General features: G+C 36.0%; 1 protein-coding gene across 5 annotated transcripts in view; it reads left to right on the top strand.

Moving 5' to 3' along the window:
* The window catches only part of LOC145684204 (oxysterol-binding protein-related protein 2), a 264,438-nt gene that overhangs the window by 225,861 nt on the left and 19,742 nt on the right, over positions 1 to 18,835 (top strand). For all 5 annotated transcript variants that reach the window (XM_081756261.1, XM_081756258.1, XM_081756259.1 and 2 more), the window contains 3 exons: positions 4,707 to 4,830; positions 10,829 to 10,975; positions 16,362 to 16,444. In XM_081756261.1, the coding sequence (XP_081612387.1) occupies positions 4,707 to 4,830; positions 10,829 to 10,975; positions 16,362 to 16,444 (354 nt within the window). The remainder of the gene's footprint in view (positions 1 to 4,706; positions 4,831 to 10,828; positions 10,976 to 16,361; positions 16,445 to 18,835) is intronic.

The raw sequence follows: 18,835 nt of genomic DNA, 5'->3' as shown, positions 1-18,835 counted from the left end.
TGTACGCAAAACTATGCGAACACTGGTACGAAATGACCCTCTTGGTCTCCTTTCTTAATTTTACCCTACTAAAAAATAGTTTCTCATTTTTAGTGCTTTTTTCCTAAACTTTTGTTAATAACACCCCAATATACAGGATGTCCATAGAGGAAGTGGGATACTTTGGGATGAACACAGGTCCGACTTTGAACAATAACTGAAGTAAAAACTGAAATAAAAATGCCGCCACCAAGATCAATGCACTTCATGTTTTAAAAACCAAACTACTTGGCGTAACAGCCCTTTGTGGAGTGAGCCACTCCAACGCCATCTGTTAGCAACCGTCTGAACTACGTCCAGTCTAGCAACGAATACGTGATAACACGCTACGTCATCCTGTCTTGGACAGGTGTATCAGGAACTTTTTAGACCTAGTAGCTATCACGTCTCCCCAGTTTGCCTCACGATGCTGGGCTGATGCCAAAAATTGAGAAAGCAGTAGCAGGGAATCGAACCCGGAAACAAGCAGACTCTAACCATTAGATTACGGTGCCCCCTTACTTTATATTTTGGAAGTAAATATTTTTTTGAAATAGGTAGGAGGTACGTAGTAGCTGGTAAATAAACCATAAATTCCCTGACAATTACTGAATGGTATAGTTTTGAGTCTCATACCTGTTAAAATGATTGTCGATTAGGAAAGTTTCATACCGGGTTCGCAAGTTTGCCAACAGTTGGCAGCACACGTGACACAGTTACTCATAGAAGCGTCACATTCACAGCATTGTGAGTGTGTGTGCCTGGAACATGTGCACATTTGTATGTTGCTGCTATCTGGTATGTTTCCGAAGCATGTCACATACAGTTATCGCAAAATGACACCTACATACACGAACGAATGGCACCATGATGTTTGTGGCACGGGTTTTGTAATGGAATTGCTCATGCGACTGCTGAAGAATGCAGAAGGTGTTTTCCATTACGTATGACACCAAATAAAGTAGTGTTTAGTAATAAGTTTCGTGCATTGAGAGAGCGTTACAACAGTTCCCAGTCCTAAAATGACTCCTGAACGTGAAACCAGACAATCTGTGGAAGAACAGGAGGAGGAAATAATTGCACCAATGTAATGAGGTCCTACCACAAGTACCAGATGAATGTAAATACGTCTGGATGTTCCACGTACTCGTATGTAGCGGACATTACATGTGGGCAATTTATATCCATTTTAATAACAAACTGGTGCAGCACTTAATCCCTAATATCCTCCTTCAATTTTGTCATTGGTTGCTACACAATGCAGTACAAGTGTCATACCTTTTCTCAATGAAGAGTCGATCTTCACTTCTGTCGGTGTAAATAATAACCATAATAGACAGGCTTGGGCTCGGGAAAACACTAACGGAACCGTTGTCACAGGGTACCAAGACAGATTTTCCATAAACGTGTGGTGTGACATGATTGTTGACATTGTTGTTGACTCCCTTAGCTTTCATGAACGCATGAATGCACAGCGGTACCTTTATATGTTACAAAATGATCTGACGGACCAGTTAGACGATATTCCTTTGCAAGGCAGAAACTCATCTTGCGAAATGACGGAGCACATGCTCATGCCAGTCGGTTGGTCATTTAACATCTGAATGTCGCCTACCCTAATTGATGGATTAGTCATTGTAGTTTGGTTACTTATTCATCTCGTTTTCCTGATCTCATCCATCATGATTTCTGTTTATGGGGGGTGAATGAAACAGGAGGCTTCCCGTAAATGGGTGAATACAGGAAATGAAGCACGAGTTTGCATTATGAATGCTGTTAAGCAGCGAATATCATCGGGAGCTTTCTAGTCCAACACAAAATGTCTTCCAACGCGCTCAGAAGGGCATTGATATTAGTGGCGACAATTTTTTGAATGCTCTAACCTGCCATATGGCTTTTTCACCTCCTTATAATTATTATGCCAGTACTGACCAGCAAGTGTTAACATTGTATTTTTTCCACCATTAATTACTTGCTTAATTACATAATTATCATGAACTAGTTACTGATACACCACAAATATAATGCAATAACAATTAGTATCAGCATGTTCTTTCCAGTAGTGTTTACTCACAAGTACCGTTGCATTTCCATATCTTATGTTAATGTTTTTGTTTTCGTTTTTCTGCTTCATTTTTATTTCTGTTCATATCTCACTTATGTTCATATGAATTTCTTTTATTATTATTATTATTTGCTTAGAATCACACCACTTATTTTATCATTTCCCAAAGTATTGCCACTTCCTCTCGAAACACCCTGTATATTCCTGTTTTAGTGCATTCTGTAGAAGCTTCGTTTGTATTTTTTTAATTAATATTTTATTCTATTATAAAGATGTATGGGTAGTTCTAAAGCTTTTCTTTTGTAATTGTTTGCATTCTGTGCACTTTATAGACAATAGAAGCTTATGTATGTAAGTAGTGATGTGCTTTGTGGCCTTAATTTTAAAATTAAAAAAGGTAATCGTGAGATTACATTTGAGAATAGCTTTCCATGACATGCGAAGAATTAGGTTCTCTATCTATATCAAAGGCAATTGTATGCAAATTGATCAATTCGTTTTGAAGTTATAAACAGAAGAACGTATGTGAAGGAGGTATGGCTTTTAATCGTAACTACACACGTAGCCAATGATACAATTTACGCAATACACTATCAAAACTATGGCAAATAAAGTAAAATTTTAATTTTTTAAAGGTGGTTTTACATAACACGTTAGACATCTTCAAAAATTCACAACAGTGATTCTAGTTTTTAGTGCTTCACATTAAGATTGAACCATGTGTTATACAGAACTTAATACATTTTATTTACTTAAGAGCCTGACACACTAAAAATAATACAAAATTTACCATTTTTCTTTTGCTTGTTTTTCATAAGTGAAAGAAGATAATGAAATGCAACTTACCACAATCATAGATAATGTTATTCTACAACAGAAAATATGAACCTGAAGAATTTTCAGAGTTATCATCCATAGAAATTACAGTGTTACCAGAATGACCTTTCCCCCAATATCTAAGTTAAGGCAGCGACTAGGGGAATGAACTCAACTGCGTTTGATTACGTATCATGTTGTATTGGAATCCTGTGAACTACTTTTTAAATAACATTATTATTTAATTTCAATAATTATATGTTAAAATTATTTTGTTTATTACAAACTAAATACAACTATTATTCAAAAAGCAGTTCAGAGGATTCCAAGACAGCATGATGCGCAATCAAATGCAGTTGAATTCGTTCCTCTAGTCGCTGCCTTAACTTGAATTTTAGGGGAAATGTTATTTTGGCAGCACTGTAATTTCTATGGATGACAAACTGAAAATTTTTCAGGTTCATATTTTTCATTGTAGAATAACATTATCTATGATTGTGGTAAGTTGCATTTCATTATCTTCTTTCACTTACGAAAAACAAGCAAAAGAAAAATGGTTAATTTTGTAAAGAAAAATGGTTAATTTTGTATTATTTTTAGTATGTGAGACTCTGAAGATATTGCAACTCCAGAAGTTAGGTCAAAATGAAAAACGTGTAGTAACATAATTAAAGCTAGGTTGTCATGCTGCTTAAATCTTGTAGTTGTCATTAAAAAAAAAAAAAAAAAAAAAAAAAAAAACTCTTGCAACCCTACAATATTTCTCCATGTAAACATTGTCTTGAAACGGATATACAAATTTTTTTCATCTTGCAAGGAGTCAAACCATGTGCAACTTTCTGGGTCGTCTTGCTTGCTACCTGCTATCGCCCTTCCGCTGACATAAAGGAAAAACCAGTTTGGCCGCTTCCGAAATGACGGATTCTTTTGGACGGGGAGGGGAAGCGCGCCAAAATACACGTTTTTAATGAGGAGGTTCACTATTTGTCCACTAGAGTGCAGTGCTGCATGGTTGAAGAAATTTTTCTTGCTTTCAGAAAATTGTACTGTGTAAACAGTAAATAGAAAGATGGGGTTGCAAGATGTTTTAATGACAGCTACAAGATTCTTGCAGACGGCAACGTATTGAAGAAAATACCTCAAGGTGGCCTGTATTTTTAGACTTGAATTTTCTTTAACAAAACAACAAGCATACCTTCTTTATCATGACTTACAGTTGTGAACGTGAGCGTTTATCTAGTTAATATGCTTGTTTTTCGGTACCTCTTATCTGCTGTACTGTAACTCTTAAAATATTTGTTGGCTGTCCAGTGTTGGAATTGTTTTATACTTAGTACTGACATATTATAATTTTATAAATGCTGCAAATCAAGATACAGGTAAGTACAGTTAAAGGGAAAGGTATTCCTAATGTGGCGTCTTACACGAAAAATAAAAAATTCTTTTTTAAAAAAAAAAACAATAGAAAGGAAGAAAATAGTAATGTAACAGAAACGAAACGCTTGTGCTTCATAACACTATTAGAGATGGCAATATACTTAGATAAAGTGATACACTATTAAAACAAAATTGCTTAAGAAAGAAAGAAAATCTTGATATAATCTTTGTTTAAATCTTCATATGAAGAATATTTTACTTTTGGGCGGTTTCATTCGTATTCGTAAGCTAGTGAACTCCCAGTTTCAGTTCTATGGTTATTATTTTTCACTTTACTTATGTTTACCATATGTACTGTATCTAATGGGTAAAATTTATGAATCGTGGTGTGTGATGTTTATTGAACATCTTGTTTTTTTACCTTTGATAGGCATGATGCTGATGCTAAAGGTAAAGGCCACACCCCTAGTGGAAGTCCTTCTCACACCCCGAAGAAGGTCCTGGCAAAACTCAACAGTCTCAAAGTCAGTGCCTTCAAGTCTTTGGACGTAGAGGTTAGTAGCTTATAATCTATACATACTTTGTACTGACATACAAATCTGAAACCATGAAGAAAATGCTGCATATAAAACGAGACAGAACTTTTGGTACGAGACGAGACAACTGTTCCAATAGAAACATACACTTCCCGTGATGAGACATCACTTTTCCGAGACGAGACACCCTCAACTCTCATAGACAACCCTAGGAAATGTCCAGTTTACAGATAGAGTTTAATACGAGGGAGGATCAAAAACTAAGACTACAAGGCCGATATTTCTGGAGTTTCGTCTGTTGTAGAGAAATGAAGAGTGTACGGTAATTTTAATACACAGAGTTGGCAACTGTGCAGAGTTTCAGCCACCCGCCACTTACGGCGCTAGTTGTAAGTAAACACAAATGGCGACTCGTTTGGAAAACTGGTCACGCGAAGAAGTCCGCACAGTTATTCGATTTCTGTGGGCGAAACATGAAACCGGCAGAAATTCACCGGCAGCTGGTAGAGGTTTATGGAGAAACTGCAATGTCTTGTCAATATCGCACTGAGGGCGTCATTTTCCTTCACGACAACGCGAGCCAGGATACAACCCAGAAGACTACTACGCTGTTGAAGGAGTTTCGCTGGGACATAATCGACCAGTCTCTGTCGTTTTCAATTACTTTTAAAATCCTACCCCCTCCATAGAGAGCGGAGTATGACTTTGAAGTTGAATCGGATTAAAACTGTCACTTTTCATCTTAGTGACCCCAAAAACTATGAATTCAACTCTAATATTGGTCGTTTTCGCGGGGAGGAAAATTTTGTGCGGGGAGCGGCAAATTATTTAGAGCACATGGACGCACAATATATAAATACGACCCTGAATATGTATGCGTTTTACTGCACGCTTTGTACCCTTACTTTCTGATCAGTCCTTGTATGATCGCAGTTGGTCGTTATACAAAGCTGAGTGCGGTCTGTAATGATAAGACGAAGGATATGGAGTAATTTTAACATATGACACGATACTTTTCTCAGACGAGCCGTGCTTTGATTTTTTTCAAAGTATGTGTACATCAGAACTTCAAATTGCTATAAACGTATAGAAATCAAGAAATGAACTCTAGACTTCTTGGGCTCATTTACTTTATTTCCATCGAATGCAATGGCGAGAAAACTGCAAATGAGCTATGTACATACCTTTCCTCTGTATTTTGTACGTTCTTTTTTTTAAAAAATTTAGTTTAATTTTAAGAATACAGTGTGTGAAATGTTTATGGATAACTTACGAATGAGCTTCTTGCTCACCTCCTAATGTCTTGAGTGGCCCGATGTGAGGATTTTCTACCACAGATCCCGTCTCGGTGAATTTTTGCATGATTTTCCACCATGCAACTGTAATAGGTTAATCAGGGCTTATCGCTTAAATACTTAACAACTTGCCTTTAACTGTAGCCTCAACAAGCAAGCCCGCTTGGATGCATTCTTCAACATTTATTAATATCACTCAAGCTAGAAAAATACCTGCAGAGAAAGAAACGTAGTTGTTCCCTATTGTTTCAGGAATTTAGGGACACTTAGTGCTTCGTTTCATTTTCTTTTTTGAAATGGAAAGATGTCATAAGCAAATGCAGTGAAACTTCAGCGATTGTTCAGTTTTGAAATGGAAACGTAATAATTGAGAATAATTGTTGCTGAGAATATCAACTTTTTGTAATAAACGATTAGTTACCAGGAGGATTCTCAAGAAAATAATTCTTAAACATCCAACATTTCGTCTTTGGCCAAAATGATAAACAGAAAAATATAATAAAAACAAAAGTTGCAATAAATAAAATGAATGAATTGATATCTACTAGTTTATCTATCTGGTTGAATTTGTTTTTAACATCCAAAACTGTAAAATAGAGAAAAAAATATCGCTAGTGAACAAAGTATGATTACGTATGGTTTAATATTTTGGAGTAACAACACATCTGTAAATGATGTGTTACTATTACAGAAGAAGGGTGTTAGAATAATTACTGGTGTGTCTTTCAATGAACATTGTAAGCCCCCATTTGTTCAACTAAAGATAATGACTTTAATTAATCTTTGCATTATCTAGTATTGATCTGCACAAAACAGAATGTTCCAACTATGTTATATAGACAAGATATATATACATACAATATAAGATCGAGCAAACTAATTCATACACCGCATAGTATATTATCCAAAATTAAATACATATTAACTGGTATAAAACTTATGAATATGTTACCAACTTATATGCATTTTTGCCTATTGATAAATTTAAAGCTAAGGTATATAAGGGACTAGTGGCATTGCCTTTTTATAATATTAATGAATTTTTTAAAGCGCAAAAAATATTAGTCCACTGGTGATATCTCTGAATGTGAAATTTAATGTAATATACAGGGTGTTTCAAAACAACACCGTCAACATTTGGGAGGTAATTCCTGACATCAAGATAAGACAAAAAGTATAGACAAACTTGGGTACACAAATGCTTCCTTTCGGAGTTACAGGCTGCCGATGAAAAAATGAACTTTAAAGATCCATAGCTCCAAAACAGTGGGACCTACCGTAGTTGGATGAAGACTTCACTTAAGAACTAATAGGTGTCATATCCAAAACTACATGTTTCAGAATCCTAAAGTACGTACGCGAGAATTTTTATAGAGGGAGTTTGGCTACAGGCATATAATTTGAAGCACTCACCAATCACCTCTATAAAAATTGTTGCAGAAGTATCACAGGATTTTAAAACATGTATTTTTGGATAGGGTACATATTAGTTCCTAAGTAAAGTCTTGATCTGATACGGTAGGTCCCATAGTTTTGGAAGTTCATTTTTTCATGTTTTCAGCGGCCCATAACTCCGAAAGAAAGCATTTCTGCACCCAGGTTGGTCTATACTTTTCGTCTTATCTTGGTGTTAGGAATCACTTCCCAAACGTTGTTGGTGTTGTTTTGAAACATCCTGTATATGTATCTGTTGTAAAGTATGAAAGTTGTTAGTGTAATATTTTAAAGGATGCATGTGTAATCGTTTGACGTTGTCCATTGCCTAATCATAGGCTTAATGACAATAAAAATATTCTATTCTATTAATTCATTATTGTGATCATTGGCCATGATGTCATGATTTCACATCAAAATTCAATGTAACTCTCAACAGTGTACTGCGGCATGTATTTGAATTTTATACCAAAGATTCCCATTCTTCCTGTAAAGAAATAATATTCGATTTTTGCAATAAGCAGTTCACACTTAACTCACTATCATAATATAGAAGTATCTGAAAGTTTTTTCTTTCTTTTTTTCTTTTTTTTAATCGTTCTAATCGTACTTATTTTGCTATCAATCTGAAATGGTTCCAAAGTTAACATCAACCAATAGCAGTTGCGTAATTCAATCGAATCCACTAGAATGCATATTTCACTCTATATAATATGGTGCACAGAATTTAAAAATACTTACTTTTTAACCTAGTAGCTAAATTAATATCTTGCTAATAACACATTGAGGTGTAGGTACATGCTAGATATTTTTTAGCGCTCTGAGACTAAGAGAGACTAATAATGAGGTGGATAATAATGGTGGCATAAGGAAAGTGGAAAAAACTGGAGAATCCCGAAAAATACATACGAACATGGTGTTTGTTCTCCACATAGCCCATTTGGTATAAGCTGATATCGAACCAGAGACTCAGCGCACTAGTATTAGCGCTCTACCACGCTGAGCCATGGCAGCCCAGGTAGACAGTGAATTTGACTTTAACTCCACTATTTCTGGTTAATTTTCTAAGTTCCCAAGTAAATAAATTTTACTTCCATTTAAAACATCATAAAAGCAGACAGAAAAATATCAGTTAAATTCACATTGCTTTACTGCTTTAATAAGAAAAGCAGTAAAGCACTACCATTACTATTTTATAGTATAAAATTGTGTGTAAAGGTATTGATCATGGCGTGCAGTTCAACTGGAGACATAGTCAGCACATCGATTCTCAATTTCATTGTCTCTGTATTCTAAACTGATGATGGTTAACATTTGATTCAAATAACTCCTTTAGTTGATGTTCTAAACTGGTGATGGTTAACATTTGATTAAAATAATTCCTTTAGTTGATGCTCTAAACTGGTGATGGTTAACATTTGATTCAAATAACTCCTTTAATTGATGTTCTAAACTGGTGATGGTTAACATTTGATTCAAATAACTCCTTTAGTTGATGTTCTAAACTGGTGATGGTTAATATTTGATTAAAATAACTTCTTTAGTTGATGCTGTAAACTGGTGATGGTTAACATTTGATTCAAATAACTCCTTTAATTGATGTTCTAAACTGGTGATGGTTAACATTTGATTAAAATAACTCCTTTAGTTGATGTTCTAAACTGGTGATGGTTAACATTTGATTAAAATAACTCCTTTAGTTGATGTTCTAAACTGGTGATGGTTAATATTTGATTCAAATAACTCCTTTAGTTGGTGTCTAAACTGGTGATAGTTTACATTTAATTTAGATAACTCCTTTGGTTGCCACACGAACCTGAGCCAATGCTAACAATTATGTGCTTTCACCGGGAATAGAGCTAAGGTACACACGACCTGGTTATTCGATTACAGGAGAGCATAATAAACAATACATAAAACATAATTTAAAAAAATGAAAATTTAGATATCAAAGCATGAAAAGTGCAGCAATAGAATTCAATACAACATAGAGTAGAATAAAAGCATGCAAAGATATAGTAATCAGCCCTTAATTTGGCAGTACTGCAGTAGTTGTATAAAGAGTAAAATCTACGGATGAGGAAAAAAAAAGGAAATTACAGGCTAAGAAAAATGAAATAAAATCTTTCAGTTTAACATCCAACGATTACGCCCGTTAGGCTAAGGGAGACAGATGTATGAGGCAAGTGAATGATAAAGGAAAAATTGGTGGAACGAGAATAGAAAGAAACGGGAGTACCGTAAGAAAATTCACGGACACGATGTTGTCCACCACACTTTCTTGGCCGGGGATCAAACCAGAGATCCCACGCACCAGAGGTAACCTCTCTACCACTGAGCCACCGTGCCCCCTTACATGCTAGGAAAATAAAATAAGTTTGTTATACAGGGTGATTCTTCTAGAATTGTCCCGAAAAAATGAGCTGTAATATAAAAATAACATTTAATTACTAACGTAACTTGCACAAGACTTGCCTTAGATTGTATTCCGTTCACTGGAATCAAAGCAAGTGTTGAAAATGTGCACAGTTTTTATCAAGGCACACCGCTACTCGCTGTTGCATATTGTCCGTGACTCTCCTCAATATTTTTATGGTAATGTTTCTAATTTCAGATGAAATGTTGTCCTTCAACTGTTGTAACATACGGAGTTTGTTTACATACACCCTGTCCTTCAGTAAACCATACAGAAAAGAAATTTGCCCTGCTGAAGTCAGAGGATCTTTAAGGCCACATCCCTTTAGGGATGACTCAGTTGAGAAAGAAGCTTCCAGTAGTGTCTAAAAAACATTCGACACCTTAAGGCCCAGGGATTAATATGTCATCATTTTAACCCACAAACGCTTCTTGTGCCACCAGTGACCCACTTTATTTTTCACTACGTTACATGGGCTATATCATTCAGTTAGCCAAACCCCGGTTGTTCCACTTCAGGCACACTACCCGTTCTCTTGTTGTACGAATTTCGTTCAGTTTTCTTCTTAGGTTTTCGATGTAACACGGTATTGTTCAAGGCAGTTGCTAACGAATAAAACTGGTCTTGGGCGTTTGTGGGTTAATCAGTTGTATGAATTGTCTGCAGAATTAATAAATTAATCAAACTGGTTCCGTACGAATCACCCTGTATATGAACTGATTTTTTTAAGTATCTGATCTTATTTTGCCACTGCGAATTTTTTTATGAAAAAATTTTAAAAATGCGAGATGAGAGAATTATCAATATTTACAATATTTTTTTCAGTTTTCAAATTAATTTATGATTGTTGCAATTTCTTTTTTTCTTTCAGCCAGTGGGCATGAACAGCGTAGAAGAAGGAGGCCCTCCAGATGTTCCAGAAGGCGAAGTCCCCAAATGTGATTCCACTTATTCCATTGACATTCCAAATTCAGTCACCCTTTGGGAAGCTGATCCTCGGCCTGAAAACAGCGCCGATGTGCGTAAGATAGATTCGAACTTTAATTAAATTATTTGAAAGAGCTGCGTTAAAATTCGAATAATCCTTATTTAGAATTTTCGAATAATCAGTAATTCGAAAAATGTATTCTGATATCCAATAAGTCACATACGATGGTACAGGATTTTTCGGATGAACAAGCAGATGATAAAACAGTATGACCATCGTAGGAAATAGTGTAACGCTAGTAACGTATTACTTGTAACGCGTTAGTGTTCTAACTAATCATATATTGTAACGCGTTACTGGTTAACTAACAGTACAGGGTGTATCAAAAAGAACTTTACAACTTTGAAAACTCATATGGATTTATTCATTTATCTTACAGACATGGTTTTGGTGTCATTTTGTAGCAAAATACATCAAGTTTTGACTCACGTAGTACACTAGTTCAGAAACAAGCCACCACAATCGCTAGCGGCAGTTGCAGCAAAGATGACTGTCTTTACTGGTACCGAGCGTGCTAGCTGTGTGTTTTGATTTGAAGAATCCAAGTCTGCGACAACTGTGCAACGTGATTTTCGTACAAAGTATGGTAAAGATCCTCCCAGTAGGTCTACTATTTATCAGTGACATAAGTGCTTTATTGAAACTGGATGTTTCGTAAGTCACAACAAATCTTCAGGTCGTCCCCGTTCGTCTGAAGACGTTGTAAAGCAAGTGAGACAAAGCATTGTGAACGATCCTACAAAATCAACCCGGCGTGCATCTCGACGGCTGGGCGTCCCACACGTGACAGTTTGGCGTGTGTTGAGAAAACGGTTGCATCTCAAAGCATACAAATTACAAATGGTGCAAAAATTAAAAGACACTGATAGAATTGCTCGTAAGGAAGAAATCGACTTCAGAGAGGATGTGTGTCGCATTGCCAATGGTAGCCACATTGAACCTCTTTAGGTACAAGGTTAAAAAAAAAAATAATGTATTTTGCTACAAAATGATACCAAAGCCATGTCTGTAAGCTAATAAATAAATGTATATGAGTTTTCAAAGTTGCAATGTCCTTTTTGATACCCTGTATATAAGAACGTGTTACTATTTAAGTAATGATATATCGTAACGCATTATTTTTAAAGTAACAACAAGTAATAACCTATTACTGTTTAATTAACAATATATGATAATGCTTTACTATTTAAAAAACAATATGTGGTAGGATATTACTGTTTATGTAACAATATATGGTAACGCGTTATTATTTCAGTAACGATATATGGTAACGTTTTATTGTTTAAATAACATACGGTAACGCGTTTAACTCGACGGCACTGGCGCCTGGTAATGTGGCTTGAGCACTGGCCTAGTCTTACAGACCTATTTGTTAAATTTTAGATATTTACCTAATAATTTTTGTTTAAATCTTTTTTGTTGATTATTTTATTTTGTATTACGCATATTAAACAGGTATAATGCAAATTCAAATACAAATGTTACATTTTAGTGTATCTTTGGAAAGAAAATGAAAAGTTATGAAAAATATGGTGGAATTACAATTATTATTTAGTAAAAAGTTCAAAAGTTTCAGTATGTTATCGGAAGGTAAAAAAAAAAAAAAAAAAAAAAATGTTCAGAAGTGTCTGTTGAAAAATAAAATTTTCAATTCGAACCCAAATTAGTTTGAAACGTTTGAAACTGTAACGATACATTTCTCGTGCAGAAGTTACAGTTTAATTTGGCAATTTGCACATGAAAATTCAGCGTGGCTAAGACAAATGAACTTTTTACGGTAATATTTTGTCTTGCTGTCCTTTCTGCACAAGTGACACCTTTTTCTTGTCCCCTCTCGAAACTAATCAGCAGTTGCATTGGGTGCAGAAGTGCCCGCAACTTGACTTCTTCGCTGAACTTCAGGAGGAAGATTTGTCAACAGAAATAAAGCTTCTATTTCTACTATATCAGTCAATTTAGCTGATCTTTCTCTCTTCTCAATATTCAATAGAAGTTTTGGCTTCTCTCACACATACTTTTACTCCTGGAAAATGCAAGACAATGTTTCATAGATGAGTTTTTGCCGTTCGTCTTCGGCGGCAGTGAACTTTCCACTTTGTTCTTCCATCCCTGCCGACTTAGGTCGGAACTCTTTGTTCTTTTATAGCCCTATACTGTTGTTCAATTCCTCTGTCACTTTCTTCACCTTCTTGCTCAATATCCGTGTTGTTACAATACTCCTCTACAATATCTCTTTTCCAGTCAGATTGATCGGGATTCAAAAACTCATCACCAATGTCACTGCCCAAGCTTTCTTCAAGAATCAGTCTAATTCGTTCACACTGTTGTTCACTAGTCATTTTAGTCCACAGTGTTATGAAATACTAGAATGTATACGAACTAACTAATAAGTGTCACTCTTATTCTTCACGGGTAAAGGCACAAAGGATTTCTTTTTGCAAAATTAGTAAACTCTCATTCCAGTAACACGAGCACTAGCTCCAAGTCTGTCGGATCCAAAACCTCATTTTCTCCGAATGCAATGCATATCAGTGAACGACAAAATGCTGTTGACAGCTGAGGAATTGAGCTAGGAAGCTACATGAAAGCGCGTTCTTCTTGGCCCCACCTAATATTAACAGGCTACAAAAACAGGTGGCACGGGTCTGTGAGACTTGGCGCCAGTACCACCGGGTTAAGTAACAGTATATGGTAACGCGCTATTTTGAAGTAACTTTAACGGATTACGAATTCATTTTATGAATAATTTTCGTGCTTTTATAACGTGTTGCTGGTTAACTAACAATATATAGCAACGTGTTACTATTTAAGTAACAATCTATGGTAACGCATTACTTTTTAAGTAACAATAGGTGATAACCTGTTACTGTTTAATTAACAATATATGATAATACGTTACTATTTAAGTTACGATATGTGTTAGGATATTACTGTTTATGTAACAATATATGGTAGACCGTTATTATTTCAGTAACGATATATGGTAATGTGTGATTATTTAAATAGCATATGGTAACGCGTTAGCTTAAGTAACAGTATATGGTAATACGTTATTTTGAATTTATCGTCAATTTAGAACTAGTTTTCGTGTTGGAATAATTCTATTTTCAAGATGCTAGATTTCAAATGAGATATCTTTTGTGTTTTAGAATTTTTATTTTTGAGAAGCTATATTGTGTGATACAAACTTCCGATACCAGATACTAGTGAGGGTATTAAATGTGGAGGAAGAACCAAATTTTCTTCCATGTTTAACCTAAAGGACTTTTTGCATTTTTATGTAAGGAACATAAAATTTCTAATAGTCTAGAACAATTTATTGAAATACGACTTTAAGATATACGAGTGAGATTTTTCTGTTGCTTAAAAGCACTTAATATATATATGATACCTAACGATTTTCTTTCCTTTGTTTTGTTAGGTATTTTCATAAATTTGAGTTTGTAAGAAAACGTACGTTTTGATGTAATTTTACTGTTAGAATGATAAATTTCGCAGTTCCTCTGCGTATACTACAAAAGGTTGAACAGGTTATACTAGACCGATTTTGAAGGTATACTTACCCTATGAAAAGCCATGACCTCGGTAACGGCGATGTTTAGACGGCATTTTAACAGTGCAAATGTACAGAAATCCGTTAGGTTAGTATCAGAACTTCTTACATGAATGTATTGAAAGAGAATAATAATACCGATTTTCCTTCTTCATGTCGTGATATAAGTGGATGCTCTGTCCGTGTGAATCCACAAGCCCATGTCGTTTGAGGGAAGTCTTTTCGGTAGATGGCGTTTACACCCATACCCGTATCTAATAGATTGGGATCGTGATAGATGCGCTTTCACCGTTATGCTTTTCTCTACCTTACGCTCCCCCTACTTCTTCTCATAACCTTGTCCAGAGATAATCAGAATTCCCTGCACTTAAAACTTGGTGCGTCCCTTGCCGAGGTGTCACAGTACATAACTGCTTGAATGTTACCATTACACGTGAGATAAATGTAGTTCTCATCCTGTATGACTACAATCTTTCCTTCATTCCCCTTTCCCCAAGTGTCTTTCGTACAGTTTGCGGCAATTTGTCGTAATCAGTGTTGTCAATCTCACATTTTATTTAGAGAGAAATGCATACGAAGTTTCTTGAGCCATTCGTAGCCACCAGCCTTCCTTACAAACTTCTTAGTGGTGTGTTGTTTGCCACAACTCGATTTTGGAGTTGCTTACCACGATTTTGCGACAGTATTTGCATTCCGGTTTTATCAGATCTCATTATCGTGAAGATTCAGACATATCTGATGTAAAAGGTAAGGGTTGCCAGGTATCTCTATTTTTGATCCCTTTTTAATAAGTAGAAGTGTTAGTTGCAGAAAAAGAACATTAAGCTCCAAACAAACCGAACATAAAATATCATTAATGTCACAAGAACTTCATAACTTGATATAATTACATTTTCTTTTTTAACGCAGTTGTTAATATTACGTCCTTTATACAATGTTCTGCTTTTTCGTTATGCTATGTGACTAAATAACTGGGTTTTATACATTTAAGAAAATGAAATGAAATATTTTAAAAATATTTCAATTTTACGTTCCACGGTTATGCTGTGTAGACTAAAGGAGATGGTGATGATGAGAATGAATGAAAAATGGTGGAATGAAGAAAATGGGAGAACCATGAGAAAACCCATGCTTACGGTGTTTGTCTACCACAAATCTCCCTTGGCGCGAGCTGCGATCGAACCAGAGACCTCACACACCAGAGGTGAACCCTCTACCACGGAGCCACTGTAGCCCCTATACACTTAAGTAATGTATATATAATAGTTCGGGCAGTCGCAAAGATAGGAAAAGTTACAAAATGCCAATTGTAATACAAGTATACGTGTTTACTTACGAAGTTCAAAACTGATTTCATATAGCTCTTCTGCAAATTCTAACTCGTTTCTAATATCCGGAGCAGCCTTTCTGTAGAGATAATACGCAAGAAGTAGAATTTATGCACCCAGAAGTATGAAATCTAATAGTGACTATAACATCACATTACATTTGGTTCATATTTCTAGGCGGCTGCTATTAAAACCTTATCCTCTGTATTTTGTACAAACTCCACGTTGTCCATTAAGTAAACATTTTCCCATCACTCATCCACTGTTCAGTTGTACGAAAACTGTACGTGGCAAGAAGAAAAAAAAAGTTATAATGTACCTCGCCCGATAGTGATTTACTGTCGGCGGCATTTCACTAGCGCGAATACATCTGCAAGCTGAGTCAGGACACTGATAACGACACCGGTGTCATGTTTCTGATGCTACTACACAAGTGACAGTAGCGTTTCCAAATCGGTCGGATATATACTTGTCAACCTTTTGTATTATAATTCAAAGATAGTTATTGTTCTACATATAGATTCCAATCTTTCAGTATTACCAGTTTACCCTATTCGCTATGTCTTTGAATGAAATGGAGGAAGGAATGGAAAAGAAGCTCTGTCCAACGGACTGTAGGTACGTTGTTTGATTTTTTCTTTATTATTATTATTTCAGAATATTTATTAGGTAACCAGAAAGTTCGTGATGTTTTTGAGAACAGTTACTTTTGTCGCATTAGTTTAGTCAAATTGATTCAGATGACGTTATATGTTTACATTTCTTTCAAACCTTATTCAGTAGAATTGTTCAGTAGAGTGTTATTCAGTAGAGTGTTATTCAGTAGATTGTTATTCAGTAGAGTGTTGTTCAGTGCAGCGGCACGTTTTGTAGGAGACACCATCTTTGAAAGTACATGTCGGTGAAAAGAGAGATTTTGAGGCCTATTTTACTTCACGAGTACAGGGTAGGAAACAAAACTTCAGAGGCCGCTAGAAGAATATGCTCCACGTTTGGAGAGACGTCAGTGAGTGAACGGGCTACTCAAAAGTGCTTCAGCTGCTTTTCTTCCGGGGACGAGAGCCTTAAAGACAAGCCTCTTATTGGTCGTCCATCCACTCTCGACAAAGTACAGCTGGAGGAGAAGATCAAGCAGGATCCCCATCAAACCTGCTGGGAGCTTGCACACAGGTTTAGAGTATCTGACTAAACCATTCGATTACATCTTCATAACCTTGGGATGATATGGGAGCTAAGCAAATAGGTTCCTCATCCCCTGTCCGAGGGAAACAAGCTCCAACGGTTGAACATCTGCTTGTCGTTGCTGTCACGCCATAATAAAGCCTCGTTCTCGGACCAAATCTTGACATGTGACGAAAAATGGATCACGTATGATAACCGGCAGAGTAAACATCATTGGTCGACTTCTGGTTCGGTTTTATTGGCCGCTACATTCACTAAAAGAAGGTAATGCTGTGTGTTTCTGGACAGCGCTGGCATAGTCCACTATGAATATCTAGAAAGCGGAAAAACCATAACAGCCATAATTGTAAAGAGCTGCATTGCTTCAGAGGCAACCAGCACTGATCAACATAAGAGTTCTCCTCCAAGATCTTGCCAAACCTCATACGGCAAAACCGACCAAAGAGGTTATCAAAACACTGGGCTGGGAAGTTCTGACTCATCCATCCTATTCCCCGGATGTTGCCCCATTGGACTATTACTTGTTTTTGGCCATGGATAACCACCTGTTGGAACAGCAGTTCCGAAAACGCGACGATATCACAAAGGCTGTATCATAATATTTGGACTCCAGAAAAGAAGGATTTTTTTCAAAAAGGGCATGTATGAGCTTGTGTCTCGTTGGGAACATGTCACTGAAGCCAGTGGCGATTAATATTTCGAAGAATAAAATGGGTTTTTAAGATTTTTGTGGGCCTTGTTTGATGAGTGACGAAAATTGCACGAACTGTCTTAGTTACCCGATATTATTATAATTTTGTAATCATATGCTGATACAGTTATTATTGCCAAGAAGAGAAGCATGACTCGAAATAAAATATTGACTGTAATGTGTTTCTAATACTTATTACCTATATTGGGTTCAGTTCACCATGGAGTTGAATATAACATGTTATAAATGTAATAAAAATATAATAACAATGATACACACTCATTAATCACATAATTTGGAGAAAAACTGCCGTGGTATTAACTTGTAATACTAAAATAAGTGACCAGTCATTGTATTATACTCGAAATATAGCATAAGCTATGATCATCGAAGGGTAGGAAGAATGTTAGTGGATAGAAAGGTAGCCGCGGAGAGAGAGAAGGACTTTTTGGTAGTGTTTTTAACCCACACGGGTCCTAACGTTGAAGATAAGTACATTTCAACAATGGATGATAAACACTCAACGTAATTGATATACAGAGTCCGCCACAAAAATGTATACACTCTTTGTCATTCTGTATCAGAATACTGGCATTGACAAAACTCATGTTCTAAAATTTAAGTATGTTGTAGTATGTTTTTTCGCCCAACAGATGTCGGCGTTGTCAATAGTTTTCAGTTAATATTACGTTGTAGTAGTACAATTTTTCGCTCAACAGATGTCGGTATTGTCAACACGGTTAGTGAGATAAGAAAATGGCAGGTGCACGCTTGACGTTCGAGCAGCGAGTACAACAGTGTTTTATCAGGTTTGGGAATGCCATCAAAGTGCAGCGTCAGTGGAAAGGAAGATTTGGTACTGAACCACCAACCCGCCTAACAATCAAACGCTCGAAAACTTTTGCCAGTGTGCATCAATCTCTATTGATACATGACCACTGTAGCTGCAACGACTGCTTCCCGTTCTGTTAGGTGTTTGGCCGCCAACAGCTAAAATTTTAAACATCTAATGTTAACAAATACTTACATGAAAGTTTGTAACACATGTTTGAACAATAATTAAATGTAATTAAGAAATATGATATATAGGTTTTTTCTTAAACAGTGTATACATTTTTCTGGCGGACTCTGTATGT

The sequence above is a fragment of the Thermobia domestica genome, chromosome 4 (assembly GCF_964235325.1).
Source record: "Thermobia domestica chromosome 4, izTheDome1.hap1.1, whole genome shotgun sequence".
Lineage (NCBI taxonomy): Eukaryota > Metazoa > Arthropoda > Insecta > Zygentoma > Lepismatidae > Thermobia > Thermobia domestica.
The sequence above is the reverse complement of the archived record's forward strand: the minus strand, read 5'-3'. Positions and strand labels throughout refer to the sequence as shown.